Here is a 15,603-nt window from a genome sequence, read left to right on the forward strand (position 1 = left end):
ATTAATGCGGTACTAATACTTGCTTTCAGTGACATTCATCTCACTATTATTAGCTTTTATGTGGACACGCTTATGCACTTAATCTTTGTGGTTTCTAAATATGCTGAGTTTGAACAAGATAAATTGTGCAATTTGTATAATAATATGGATTATTATACAGTATCTGTGAAAACTATGGAAGTATTGCTAGTGGAAGCATTTTGCTCAGCTGCACTGAATAGATCTGTATGGTGCTCACGAATTCTGTGAGTGAACAAGTTCATTAGCTGGCTGGTGAGGACAACATCTCTTGGTATTAATTGCCAATCTGATATCACAAGGAGTCAATACCCACACAGTGAATTGTAGAGCCAAAGCTGTATTGAATAGGTAATAGAATTTAGTGAGACAATATAATGCCAACCAACAACTGTATTCTGAAAAAGAGTATTTGCAAATAAATCAGGAACAAACCTGTCTCCTCATCCCATTTCCTCACAGCTGAGTTGAAAGAAGTAGAGGTAATTCACAAGCAGTCCCTTCCTGACACCTACCAACAATCCCCAGGTTGTGGACTGGAAGCTACCAACTATCCCGAGCTTGTGAACTAGAAGTTAACAGCAATCTGGAATCTGTGAACTGTTAACAATCTGTGAACAGGAAGCTACGAACAATCTCCAGGTTCTGTAGCTGGAAGACTGAGCTACCTTCATCTAATGTGCAGTGGCAGAACATTATGGGAAAAGCAACATGGCTTCTTCCTGTCTTGTACCAGTACGTTAAAGACTCCACTTTTCAGAACTGTCAGTCTGTTTTCATGAACCCTACTACATGCAGTGAATTTCTTTTCTCCCTTCAGACAAAGACTACGTAGTTCAATTCCTGTGTTTTCTGACTTAAACCTTTTCTTGTTATTTGTTGGATAAAAATAAAATCTCTTGTGATTTTCATTTTTGAGACTTGCATTTTATAGAATTTGGAAGGGAACATAGTTCCCCAGACTATGTTCATTTCTTCAGCCAGTGATGTGACATTCAATCTTGTTTTAAAAAGAAAAGAAATAAACTGTCAGACTCGGTGCAATTATGTTCTTGTTTCATCTATGCACCTTTCCCCTCCGTTTGCAGACACTTATCTTCTCCAAGATGCTGAGCCAGCAGTAGATCCTGCAGGTGGAGAGTGCCTTTTTATAGGATGACATAATGGCACCTGGGTTAAAGCTGCCTCCTGAAGCTGTTCCGGAAGCTACCACCCCAGGTGTCTGTCATCAGACTGTAAAAGCTTGTCTTAAATATGGACAGTTTTCTGGTATCTTGGGGCATTTGAACACAATAGTCCCTGTCAGGATAGGGAAAACTTTTGGTAGCCTGTATGGTTCATATGGTTCTGAGTGTGTCATTCTTGCTGCCACTGTTAAGTATTTATTTTTCATTATTTATGATTTCTTCTAGGCTATTCTTCATGTATCTTATGTTCCTTTTCATCACTAATATAAAAACTCCTGTTCAGAATGTGAATTTCTTCAGTGTAGTTCCTCCCAGTGTGCTGTCTTGCACTCCAGGTTTGGAGGCACCCTCAATTCATTATCCTTATCACTTTTAGGTAAAGAGCACTTGTGCCAACAGAGCTTTTTCTAACTGGGGCTTGATTTTCAATCTTTATTTTCATCTGTTCAGATGTGACAGAGCTGTTTATGCCAACAGAGAGAAAGCATGCAATAAGGTAATACTGAAATAATTGCTAATTGCAATCCCAGAGGTTCTACCAAGGGATGGCCACAAACCATGCATTTTGTTAGGTCTGCAGTATTTTCTAGCCAAAAAGAAAATTGCTCACTTGTTTGTTTAAAAAGAAAAAAGAAAAAGGTTTTCATTTGTGAGATGTGGCTTGTCCTGCATTAACAGTGCAATGCTGTAGGTCAAATATTTTAAAATTGAGACAAAGAAGTGAATATGCATATTTATGACAGTGCACATTTTAATTTTTAAAGGCAGTGTGTGTATTAGACAATAATACCACTGGCAGAGTTTTGTTACTAACTAGATTAAAACAGAGAAAATGGATGACCTTTTGTGGAAGCATAGAATTTTAACTGACACAGGGGCCAGTTCTTATGGGACAGACATTTATCATGTGCATTATAATGCACAGGTTATCTGTCTCTCTTTAAAAGTAAAAAATGCAAATGTGGCTAAGTTATTTACATAGTATTCAGCTAAACTTAAGAAATCAAATCATCGGTTAGTTACAAGGTGAAAGCCATAATGAAATCAAAACAAAGCTTTTCAGGGCAATTTTCTATCAATATATTGATGCTTAAATTTATAGATAGGGACCTATTGAGTGTTTCAAAATTGTATGGAGAGTTGAGGTATCTAGATCTGTCTGAATTCTGTAGAAAGGAGGTTCCTGTACTGTTACTTACTTTTGAAAGTCCTCCTGGGTTCTATGTATTGGACTCACTACTCTAGAAATCCAGTTCTTTGCCACATTTTTGTTGCCTGTTTCCCAGAACAGAGATGCTGAATGAGGATCCTCCAGGAATGAGGGTGGATGTTCTCATGGGCAGAAGAATGGTTGTCCTGAGAGAATTCCCAAGAAAGCATCTGTCTTGAACCACAGCTTGGCAGATCTACTGGCTGTGGTAGGGGCCAAGGGATGCACAAAAAGGCAAACTGCAGAGGGGAGGGGTAGGTATATGGAGATTAGAGAAATCAAGAAAACCTTTGCAATTCCAGACCGCACATACAGCAAATGCAATCTTATCACTTCAGGTGTAATGTCTATGTTGTTGTACAGTGGGTAGTCATAATCCCAAATGCAGCAATGGGCATAATGAGGACTTGGCCCAGCCTTGAAGGGGCTTGCTTTTTTCTTCTCTCATTATAATGTTCAGAAAACATTAAAATCACTTCATATCCTGTTTTCATTTTGCTCTTCAATGGAACACTTTGTTTAAGAAGCTTTCTTCTTCTCTTGCAGTCCTCATTCCATCCCAGATCGCCTGCGGATCAGAGTGAACAGGATCAATTTACAAGAATATGAGGGGCTACATTATGACAAGGAGAAACTCCGAGAAGCTTGTAAGTTTGAAGAAACTGGGTCGTAGCTGCTTTTGGTAGGACATTCTGTATAAATCTCGCATTAACCAAAAGCCCACTAAAACCAAATCAATAACAAGAAAAAAACAAACAAACAAACAGGGTCAAGCGTACATTTTGGAATGTTTGCTCATCTATTTGTGCGTATACACATATGTATTCTCTCTTTATAAATAACTTCTGTATAAAGAGCATATATAGACAGTTCACCTGTTTTCTTAACTATGTGTTCTGTAAATTGGTTTTATTTACTGTAAAATAAGTGGTTTTAACACCTGTGGGGTTTTTTATTCATGTCTTTCTGTTGGTTCTTCTGGGATTCTGGAACTGTATGAAACTGTTCCAGATTTGTACAATTAGCATCAAATTTGAAACAGTGTGTGGGACCATGAAAAATTTCATGTTAAGCGTGTGCTCTGACCTTGAACGTGATTCTTGCTCAGGTGCCTTTATCTTGGGAAACAAATCTGGTTTCCTCAGTCTCTTATTCTTTAACAGCTTTCTGTTAAAGAGAATAATAACTGTTTTGTTTCCTCATGTAATGGTTTAATTGCCACGTACAGGGGTAAGTCAAAAGCAGACAGTGGTTGCTCTGGCAACACTGATGATGACAATCCACACTTAAAAATGGAGTTCCTTTAGTTGGTGACACACAGAGTCATTAATCAATGAGGGACATGGCTGCTTGTGATAACAATTTAATAGTCTTGTTCATGCATCTGGCTCATTATTCATATAAAATTACAAGCATAACAGTTTGTTGTGCAACAAAGCTTCAGCTCCCTCTGTAATACAGCGCACTCTGGTAATTACAGGATGACAATCCTTTTAATTGGTTTGCTTATCTTACTATTGAAAGATAGTTAAACTGTTTTAGTTTCACTCCTTTAGTCCCACCCCTACTTATTTTCGCAGCTCACCTTCCGACAAGAGAACTGAAATGGCTTAGATTTTAATATAGGTTCTGACAGCCTTTAATGAAGCTTCTGTTAGTGAATTTTGCCAATAGTTAAAAACAATCAAAACCTTCATCACTAGCCTGAGAAGAATGAGATTTATAGCTCACTGGAGAAGAATCTTCTTCAAGTTTAAATTGAGAGCTTGACCTTGAGTAGATTTCAGGCTATATTGAACCCACATCTATCCAACTCTGTCAAAAACAACCTTGTTTATTTTATGGTTCTTCATATGGTTTCCCATCTGAGGAGAACTATCCTCATCCGTCCTCACTATGGATGTAAAATTGGTGTGTGTGGTTTTAGTATTTCAAAACCATTTACATAGTCTGACACAAAATATACACCTTTTTACACTGTTTACACTGCAGTTGTAAATGTGTATTTGTTGTCAACTGCAAAAAAACGTAACAATGATGAGATAAAAAAAATGCCAGCAAATGACTTAGTGCATCTGAGATTTGGCTTTAGGTTTCTCAGACATTTGTTCATGTCCTGGGTGCGTGCTAAAGAAGTTTTCATTGAAAAAGTAGATGTTTGTCCACCAAGAGTTAAAAGGATTGCTTTTGGGCATTGACAGGTCATTTGCAGTTAGTCTCTGACACAGCTAATTGGATAAATTTTAAAGGGTCTTCTGGTGGTAGGCCTATGGATTAGTACCTGGCTGAGTCTATCATATGCTTAATACTTATATGAAATAAATGTTCTGTCTATGTCCTAATCAGCAAATCATTCCATGGAGCATTGTCACTGAAAGTTTCTTGACAAAGAGAGAAGGAGGGAAGTGCTGAGGGAGGAGAAGCAACTCTCTTTTCTTTGTCAAAGAAAGATATTGGGGGGGGGGGGGGGGGGAGTGAAAATGAATAAATTTGCATGTCAGGCGAATAACTGAAGTTTTGTCAGTCTGAATTGAAAGTTTAAATGCAGATAATACTGGTGCACTAACAAAATACAAGAGCATGTCTGTTGGCCTGTTCCTGTAAGTGTGGTTAACTTATTTCATCATGACTGCAGCTCTCAGGTCCACATATGTCTCACTAGATGCTTGTCTACAGAGACTCAGTTTACATATTTGTCCAGCCTTTGAGAGAATATGTACAACTGAATTCTGGAATACTATACTTAATATTCATTCCCTGTCCACAGGATTAAACCCACTTCTATCTCCCTAAATAATGTGAAAACTAAACCAGAATCTCACAGTAATCTGAGCAGGAAAAGTAAGCCAGTTAATTATAGTTGTCCCTGAAGGAAAAAAAGCAAAGGTGCTATTATCGTTTTTGCATGTTACGTGTCTCCGTAACAGTTTTGAAAGCTCTGACATCAGTGTAATAATCTGCATCATTGTAACCATCAGTAAATACATTTCCCTTTGCTTGAAATACTGATTTGATTCTATTGACCACTTCACATAAAATTGCACTTCCTGACATATAACAACTCGTCATACAAACTGTTCCGTCAAGATTAATCTTCACTCTGCTGGAGGTAGACACCTCATTTTGAAAGCCTCCTGAGCAATTAAAGAATGTCATTTTGTCCCCTGAAGGGCACAACTGTTCTAGCCCATTCTACTTCTGCTGCTTTCTACTTTCCTTGTCACTGCAGCTGGCATTTAACCAAGATGCCATTTCTGAATTGACCCTTTCTTCCCTCCCCCATGCTCCCTCTTTTCCCTTTCGTTCTTTCTTTTGTCAGCATCTCAGTATTGTCTGTGGGATGATTGATGATGGTACAGTGGATGCTTATAGATCCTTTGGCAAGGAGGGGTGAATGCTTTCATGTACCCTTTTGAGAAAGAGATATATGTTAGCATTATAGTTATGTGTGATGTTCTTTGCAAATGCAGTTGTCTTCTCTAACACCTCCCTATACATGCCCCAAGCACTTGTTACTGGCTTCACAACTTTTGCCCGGTATGATAGTTGTACATTACATTACATAACCATAACCAAGACTATCATATTCAGAAAGTTATTTGGACTTCTCTTTCTAGATGGACAGAACGTAATCCTGTCTTTCTTGCCTGCATATGTTCTGTGCACTCTCTCTGATTCCCTGTTATTGCGTGAAAGTGTGATCCAAAGCAGCACTGTGGGGGAGCAATTGAGTTATTTTTAAAATAGCAAAATCTTTCTGTTTGACACTCTATTATCCCCTTTCAAAAGTTACTAAAAAATTCCTGACAATGGAAGTATGTGCAGAAACTAATCAAATTAAAAAAACCCAAAACAAACCAACCAGCAAACAAATGACCATAAACAAGTTAGTGACCATGTAGCCTTCGACCTTTCACAGTCCTTCCTGCCAACACTATTGTACATTTGCACCATGGAATGGTGAAATAGCTCACCATCAGCAGTAACAGCACAGCTGTTTAATTTAAAATAGAATATGTCATTTTTCACTGCTTTTAATTTCTTGTTTTGTATGCTCTTGTTTGCAGAACAATCTTAGTTTGCTCAATATTACTAAGATTAAGGACAAATCATACCCAACTGCAGTGGGTATGACATACCCAACTGAGAAATAACTCTCAGCTCTAACAGCTGGAGGTTTCCCACACTTTGTTTTGCACAGAGGCAGCTGTTCCTTCTCTCCTCTTGAATAAAACCGTATACTAGATTAAAACACAATTTTGGAAGAAAACATTGTTTCATGTGTATAACAATTGAACTATCTGTAATCTAAAAATCCTTTTATCTGCAACCTCCTTGTTTTGTGGGTGGGTGGGTGGGTGGTGTAACATGACATGATGCTAACCTTGAATTCTTGTCTCTCCCTGATTGTATCTAGTCAGATATCTATAATGCATGTGTGTCTACCTTTAATTTCAGTGAGTTATCTGAGGGTTTTGGGGTCATCCTAGGAGTTCTTATCAAGTACATAGAGTGACTAGCTTGTAGTTTGGGATGTGTACAGGTGCAGAGATACTGTAGCTTCCTCATACCAGTGATGCTCTTACCACAGTCTGAGAACCATAGAATCATAGAACGGCTTATGTTAGAAGGCACCTGAAAGATCATCTGGTTCCAAACCTCCTGCCACAGGCAGGGACACCTTCAACTAGACCAGGTTGCTTAAAGCCCCATCCAACCTGGCCTTGAACACTGCCATAGCTTCTCTGAGCAGCCTGTTCCAGTGTTTCACCACCCTCACAGTGAAGAATTTCTTCCTAATATCCAGTATAAATCTACTCTCTGTCCTCTCGAAGCCATTCACCTTGTGCTATCACTGTGTCCTTGTAAAAAGTCCCTTCCAGATTTCTTGCAGTCTCCTTTTAGGTACTGGAAGGCTGAACAACCCCAACTCTCTCAGACTGTCCTCACAGCAGAGGTGCTGCAGCCCTCTGATCATCATGATGCTCCTCTGGACTTGCTCCAGGTCCGTGTCCTGGAGCTGGAGACGCTAGTGCTGAACACAGGACTGCAGATGCTATCTGCAAGAGCAGAGTAGAGGGGGAGAATCACCTCCTGTGATATGGCCACGCTGCTTTTCATGCAGCCCAGGATATGGTTGGCTTTCTAGGCTGCAAGCATGACATTGCTGGGTCATTTTGAGCTTATGAAACCCTTGATCTATGAAATGTGTTCTGTTTCTTTAAAGCTCAGGGATCTGATAGGAGAAGTTAATTTGGAGAATACACCATATGATTTCTTTATACCACTAGATAAATAAGGAAAGGCTAGCACTGAGGACTTGGTATTTACATCCTCAATGCCCATAATGTAGAGGGCAAAAGAAATCATAAGACCTCTTGCTAGGTGGCATGGTGAAAGGAATGTGAATTAGCAGATGGAGTCAGAACAAGGAAGATTAGCCACCTAAGTTCATGTGCTTATTTCAGGAAGCAACTTGATCTGGATGGATTTAGGTGAGATAGATTGTGTAGCTACAAACTTCTTCCATTTCGTAAAGGAAGCACCAGTTCATGCATTTCTCTGTCACAATGATTTAATAAGTTTTGAAACTGAGAGGGTTGGATGGGTTGTTTAAAGCCACCCAGCAAAACGAAACCAAGAGGGTCAGAAGTCGGGAGTGACTTAAATACTGGAAACTGTTGCCACTGAGCTCCCAGGTTCTCACTCTGGTGTGTGTAGATGCAAACCACCGATAAATGTTTGTAACTGAAACAGAAATGACAAAAACAAAGAAGAAGGTGCAGAAGGCATTGCTTGTGTCAAAGGACATATCTCTTTTTGCCTTTTGATGGATGAGACCTTGTGGGCTTTGTCCAGAGAGCACAGTGAATCACATTTCTCACTTTTACACACACAAAAATCTCTCTATTTTAAAGATTAGAAAGACACAGGAGTCCAACAGAATTAAAAACGGGATGTGGTTGGATAATTAAAGGCGGTAGCCTTTAATTGAATGAATATACACATAGGTGCTAAAATAGGCAACTTTAATCTTGGCTTTTTCTAACTTTGAGGCCTTGACATTCATTTAGCCTAGTAACATTCATTTAACAGAGTATGTCATTGCCTGGGTTTGGTGGAAAGAGTAAATCTGAACCATTTAAATGTCATCTCATACCCTTGAGTTATAGTAGAATCGTAGAATGGTTTGTGTTGAAAGAGACCTTAAGGATCACCCAGTTCCAACCCCCTGCCGTGGGCAGGGACACTTACCACTAGACCGGGTTGCTTCAAGCCTCATCCAACCTGTCCTTGAATGCTGCCAGGGATGGAGCAGCTGCAGCTTCTCTGAGCAGCCTGGGCCAGTGTCTCACAACCCTCACTGGGAAGAACTTTTCTCCTAATACCTAAGCTAAATCTGCTCTCTCTTGACACCACATAGTGCATATCTACATTCAACACAGTCAGTCCTCTGTCTTTTGAGCTAGTGGGGAAGCTCTCATCTCTAAATTTGTGGTCTCCTTTAAGCTAGAAGAGACGGACACTATTCTAACACAATATAAATACATATTTACCTTAGAGGAGTGGGAAGACACAAGAGCATTAGGTTCCATCTCAGACTTTCCAGGAAATCATGCTATAGTTTGTGTTTTCTGTGAGATTTTTCTGTACATATTGTACTTCTTCCATTTCCTTTTCTTATCACTTTTCTGATTTGTTTCCCTCTTACCTTTTCAGTCCCATTTGTCCCCTTTGGCTGTTTCATCCCACACACGACCTTCCTGCCTGTCTTAGTCTGTTTCTATAGATCTCACAGCTCTGCTTCCTATTCTTTTTCTTAATACTAAATCCTTGTTCATTGTACAGACAGACCTCTTCTTTCAGGTCTTAGTACCAGATATCCATTCCTTGCCAGTTTCAGTTCTCAGCTCTTTATAGTTTTCTTTTTATAACCTGTTCTTTTTGGTGTGGTGTTTTTGATCAATTCTCTCTTCATCTGAATTTGAGAGCTTCTTCCTTTTTGTGACAGGGCATTGGAGAAGTAACTGAGAGCCTGAAGGGGATGACTACCTTCTAAAAGGTGGTCTGGTTTAGTCTGGTAACTTCCACTGTGATTTACCTCCTGACATGTGAGGATTTTAAAAGTGGATCACTACTGCTAAAAAACTCTAGCAACCAGCAAACCTAAGAAGGGTTAGTTTTGTTGGTGCAATGAACAAAAGGGATCTGAAGAGACACATGGCATAGATTTGTGTGGTAAGAAAATCCTTTTGTACAAACTCAGTTGTATTAAAACCATACTATGAAAGCCAAACCTCTTAATATAAATGTCTGAATAATTTAGAATTCTCTCCCAAGAATTTATTTGGTCCTTCAGGTTTCTAATACCAATGGAACCCCTCAGGACAATTACATTCTTATAACATCTTCAGTAGTGAGGATCCTTTATTTGCTACATTAAACATTTACAGCTCAGAGTATAAACTCCCCAGTCCCCTGAGGTATGCCAGACTTGGAACGAGTTTTTGTGTCATTCATATCTACCTTAATGATCTGTCTTGAGGCTGTTTTGTTTGGGATTTGAGTGGGTTAATCAGTGTGTTTAGATCACAAATTGAATCCTTTCATAACAATAAATGGGGAAGTTAATTGAATTTTATTTTTTCTTCATGGTAACATATGCAGCATATTCAGGCTTCTTCCATTTCTGTCCTCAATAGTATTAAAGAGTTCTAGGTTTAGGTATTCAGCATAATGGGCAGTTAATAGGTGGAAGATTTGTTTGTTTATAAATTCCATAGGTAATTTCACAAGGCCTTAGGAAATCACTACTAATCTAGCAGTTAATTAGAGAATCATGCTAGCAATACTGGTGCATCTACGAATCCTCTTCCTGCTGATATGTGATTTTGGTTAGTGTTGCTAGGAACAAAAATCTTTCCACAGTACTGGTTCAGAATATGAAGTAACTGTCTGCATGTCTGATTTCCTGGGGTTATTACACTGCTGCTCATCACTGCAGCATTAGAGTCTGTATCCGCAGACCCTGGACAAAGTCCTTTTCATTGTTCAGGGGGGCCCAAAAAAACTGGAAGCTGGATGCAAGCGGCCAGAAAAGCAGGCGCCTCAGGAGAAAAATGTCTGGCACTTGAATGCTGCGGCTTGGCTCATGATCTGAGACTATCCCTTATTTTTGGCATATTCCCATGTGTGGATGCATCCATATATTCACAGGAGCCGACTGTGTGTGGGTGTAGGGGAAAGTTGCTCTCACTGCCTGTGCTCTTAATGTAAGACTTTGTCTTCTTATCTCTCACCTGGCATATTTAGTAATCACTGTGTCCCACAGCACTGTTCTGTACTGTGCACATCCTTACCCATGCACAGTTAGGTAGAATCCTCTTCGCCCTGGTATAAGAGCATCCACAATGATATTGAATGCCTTGTGAATTTACTTTATGCCTTTAACTGATTTATTATAACTTAACTCTTTTGCCTCTATTGCACAGCACTGCCCTATATTTAGAATGAACAATAATCCCATAGTTTCAGTCCTATTATCAATCATTAAGGATTTGCTTTTGGTTTCAAATAGCAGCAATGAAGCACTTTGAAAATCTTGGCTGTGTGGTGCATTGTGCATACTTGCTGTGTTTTATGATAAAAATGAGGGCTGGGAATGTTTCTTTGTAAGGACAAAGTCACCCAGCCCAGAATTGTTCTATAACCACCAAGAATAGATGGGACATAATTAAATTTGTGAATCATGACTTTCTTCTTCAATTGTTAGATGAAACTCATAAATGTCACCACTAAGCTATCTATTGCATATTAGTGTTTTCTTTTCAAGCAATTTGGTGAATTTCTTTAAAATTCCAAGTGTTTGTAAGGTCCTTTTCCTTAGGGCTATCAGGAATGATGATAGCTAAAGATTTCAGTTCTGTGTCAGCTGCGTTGTTTTGACACGTCAAAGCACTAGTCTCTGTTAAATGCATGTATTCCTCTATGAAGGAATTCAATAGAAGAAAGACTTCATTTGTGGGGACAGTTTATGAGCCAGTGTTGTAGCTCTCTAGTACTCTGTGGACGTGCAGTTGTGTCTGCTGCAATTCACTTTTTCAGTTCTACAAATGAATTTAACAAATGCTTCTTTCAGTAAGGGCTGCAGACGAATCTGCTGAATTGAAACGAGGTAGCCATTCAGTAGTATCTACAAAGACCTTAAGGGTCTCCTGTCAGAGCAGGTTAAGCAATAATAAATAAGCAAATTGAATCAGTCTATAACCCAGAGCATCAGAGCACATAAAGCAAATCTCGTAATTGGCCTGCCTTCCATTCACTGGTCTCTCAGTCCCTATTCTGTAAGGAAAAATTCTGGGAGGTCACAATGAGCACTGTTCCCGACTGGCATTTCTGAAAGCATGGAGGATTGGCATCACTCTTGGATGTCTGTGTTGCTTCAGGAGAATCGCGAGCTCTTCCTTTCTTTCCATCTTCTTGCCTATCTCTGCTTTATATTCTTGCATCTCACTAAAAGTTATTTCCCCTGCTTCTAGCTTTCCTAGGCTCATGGCTCTTCTGGGGTTTGAATTGATTTTCAAACATGATGCTGGCAGCATTGTTGATGTGTCCCCAGTGTCCTGCACTGGCCTATGAGGACTGTGAGGACTTTGCTGCCATAGGTGCTCCCCTACTCTCCGCCTTGAAACTACTGAGCTTCTCTTTGTGCTTCTAGTCTCAATGGGCCACAAAAATAAGAGCCATAATCCCCATTAACTGCTAGTGCTGTCTTGTTCTCTTATCAGAATGAAGAGCTTCTCAGTAGATAAATCTCTCATCCTCTTAATCAGTTTCTTTCAAACGGCAGGAAGGGCTGCAGCACAGTTGTTCTTTCTATTTATCTCAGAACTGTTGGTGACTTTATGTTGTTTCTTGTTATCCAGTTACCAAAATGGTTTATGAGTTGATATTCTCTTCTCCTTCTGGGATACTTCATATGAGGATTTAAATCTCTTTCCTGCTACTCCCCTACTTTTTTGTGCCATTGTTTGTTTAAAGACCTCCAAGGAGAAAAAAGAACTTCATTCAGTGATTCAGTTATAGATAATCAGGTACTCAAGAGATTTCACATGTTTTCTTTTTATTTAATGAGATCTTAGTAGGCAGCTCTCTTGATACTTTCCTTGTGGACTCACATACACTTTTTTGTCTTTTGTTCTTTTTGTGGGTTTGTTTGGGATTTTTTTTGGCTGCAAGAATGGAATGGCTGTGGAAACCTAAATCTCCTGTTATAAAAAATGCTGCCTGGGGGGAATTATTTACTGTATTTTTACAAGTTCTCTTCTTTGAGAAAATATGGAGATGCATCAATTTTGAGTGTAGATGGAATAATGTCTGTTTTGATTTAAAAGAAGCCTTACATCAAAATAACATGGTGCTGGACAGCTTTCTCTGAAATCAGGCTGTAACTTTCACTACTTTAAATCATTTTTGTAGATCTTTAAGAGTTCTGAAAAAGAAATCTCTCTTATTTCAGTGCGTAAGAGAAAACCTTAAACTCTTGTTCTGGGGATGTTCCTTTCTTTGCAGTTAATAATTGATGTTGACATCAGAAAATGAATTAAGCAATTTAACTGAATCTTTGTTTTGGTATGAAAGAGTTGGTATGAAAGAGTTGAAAATTGAAATCTTTGATAACTATAAATGGGTGAAGCTAATGATGAATAATATGTTCCTGCTTTTAAATAGCTGTCAAGATTTAGATAGTAGAAAGCTTTTCTAAAATATTAAAAATAACCCACTCCAAACCCCCAACAAAATCCCCAACAAAACCTTGAAGCATACTGTAAATCTTATAAAGTTCTAGAGGCTTTGGTTAAAGAGGCTTTTATTTGCTTTTTTGATTTTCCAGCCATTCCTCTTGGAATTATAGTTGTACGAGGAGACTGTGACTTGGAGACCTGTCGTATGTACATTGACCGTCTACAGGAGGTGAGATTTTTGAGAATTCAGGTATCATTTGTTAACCTATATTCTGCTTCTTCCAGTTCTGAGTGTAGGGATTTAATAGTTGCTACAACCATATATTGAGAGTATTTCAATTTGCCTACTATTGAAAGTAAAACTTTAGAGTTATTGTACACAGTAATATCATACAATGTATGATAATAGCATAAAATGTATGATAATTAAAGCAGGAGTAACATGGGAAAATATTTTCTAAACAGGAAATGAAAAGTCATACTGAATCCTTTCAAATGATAACAGAATTGACATTGATGGGCATGTTTACTTCTCCTTGAACTGGAATGGAATACCAGGACTTTCCACATACCTTGCTGAAACTATATAAATTATTGATTAGAAAGTGCATTATGTAAGGATACACAACATGGTATTCAAGTGGGTCTAATTATGTAAATTTCATTCTCTGAGACTGTCATGGAATAATTTGAGACACCAATAAACACTATAGATAACAACTAGATTTTTCCAAGTATACAGAAAAGTATACTGATGCAGCTAATAATAATGTTGCCCTTATTGTCTTGAGAGATCATTCTACAATACAGCCTGGGAATCAGAGACTCCAAATTGTGGCGTGTATACCTTTAGCAATATAACTAAAGGATTTTCACTAACATACTGTCTCTGGTTTTTGATCTTTTACTGATCTTTCTCAATATTTACATGGGTGAGGACCTTATGTAGTTTTCTAAATAGGTTGCCCAGTTTACACAGTAGCTATGAACCTCATCTCTCGCATTGCACTCTTTAGGAGCCACTGGCTTCTCTGTGGTTTTGAAACTCTGCACATGCAACCTGAATATGGCCATTAGTATTTCACTACAGCCTTTTGCTTTTTTGCATGTGAGCCAGAATTCCCTTCATCAATTGCAATTGTGAATATTCAGACCTCAGTTGTGCTATTATTATCAAGCATAAAACAGTATTGTAAGGTGATACCCATTTGAAGTATTCTGTGCTGGGAACTTACAGTGAAATAATTGTGATGATATTCTCAGGAGGTTACAAATGTGATCTCACACTAAGCTCAGGCAACTTAATGGCAAGTATCGAATGGGAAGTAGTACAGCCCTGGAGTAAGCGCAGGTGGAAGTTCTGGTTGAATTACCCATAGTGGTTGTGGAGGAACTGTGTTTCTCCAACTTTCTGCAGGGTTTGTGCTGCTTTTTTTTTTTTGTGTGTGTGTCCTTAATTTGGCTCAGACCCATTTGCTGGGAATGGAGATGCCAAGGTTTTATACACTCTGCCAACTTGCATACAAACTGGGGAGCTATGGTCTGTAGGTCAGGCTTCTTGGTAGGCTATGTCATGAGCTAAAACTGTTTGTCAAAATCTCTATTAAAATAAGTTAGATTCCTGAACAGGGTCATTCTGATATGACCTCCCTGACATGAAGTTGTCTCAAAACAGGGAGAACTGCCAGTGGCTTTCTTTAGTGCATTAATTACTCATTTGAAAAAAAAAAAAACCAATAGAAATTTAAAGATTTTAGCATGTTTTGTTGCTGGTACTCTAAATTTTGATAGTTTCCATGGAATAAATACCTCTGTGGTATGGTAATGTGCCATTAACATAACCACAATATTTTAAAACCTGTTTTTTTGGCCAAATGTATACAAATCTAAACTTCAGGTGAGCTTTCCATGACTATTTAGTGGTGCTTGTTTCATATGTTTAAAACCTGTGAGATATACTTGCAAAATAATTTGTGTTTCCCAACTACTTCAGGTAATAAAACTGCAAGCAGTTCTTATTGTTTTAATCTTTTTCATCATTGCTGTGTCTTTCATCCTCCTGCTAGGACCTACAGTCAGTAACTTCTACTACACAGAGAGTCCATTACCAGGTAAGATAAACTTTCCTTTTAGTATCAGAACAAAAAGAGGGTTAGCAACATGGACTGCATTCTATATTTGAAGCCAGGTTTTCTTCTTTTGTTAGATACCTGTATGTTAGATGAATTTCTGATTATCATTTACCCTCAAATGGAAGAGTTTCCTTCTGCTTTTCCTCGGACAATCCTTTTCCTTGCAAACCTTATGGAATCATTTAGCACAGCAGGATAATGTGAGCGGTATTGCAATAGCAGTGCCTTGCATACTGAAATGAATGAGAGAATGTGTCCTGTGAGACAAACAACAGAAGTGTTTCTGTCTGAGAAGCTGAACAATAACATGT

The 15,603-nt window shown here is 38.6% G+C and overlaps 1 protein-coding gene across 2 annotated transcripts in view; it reads left to right on the top strand.

Moving 5' to 3' along the window:
- Nucleotides 1-15,603, top strand: part of DGKI (diacylglycerol kinase iota) — a 214,013-nt gene that overhangs the window by 134,222 nt on the left and 64,188 nt on the right. For both annotated transcript variants that reach the window (XM_065681455.1, XM_065681464.1), the window contains 3 exons: nucleotides 2,962-3,062; nucleotides 13,310-13,389; nucleotides 15,227-15,271. In XM_065681455.1, coding sequence (XP_065537527.1) covers nucleotides 2,962-3,062; nucleotides 13,310-13,389; nucleotides 15,227-15,271 — 226 coding nt within the window. The remainder of the gene's footprint in view (nucleotides 1-2,961; nucleotides 3,063-13,309; nucleotides 13,390-15,226; nucleotides 15,272-15,603) is intronic.

Source organism: Lathamus discolor, chromosome 1 (genome assembly GCF_037157495.1).
Source record: "Lathamus discolor isolate bLatDis1 chromosome 1, bLatDis1.hap1, whole genome shotgun sequence".
Classification (NCBI taxonomy): domain Eukaryota; kingdom Metazoa; phylum Chordata; class Aves; order Psittaciformes; family Psittacidae; genus Lathamus; species Lathamus discolor.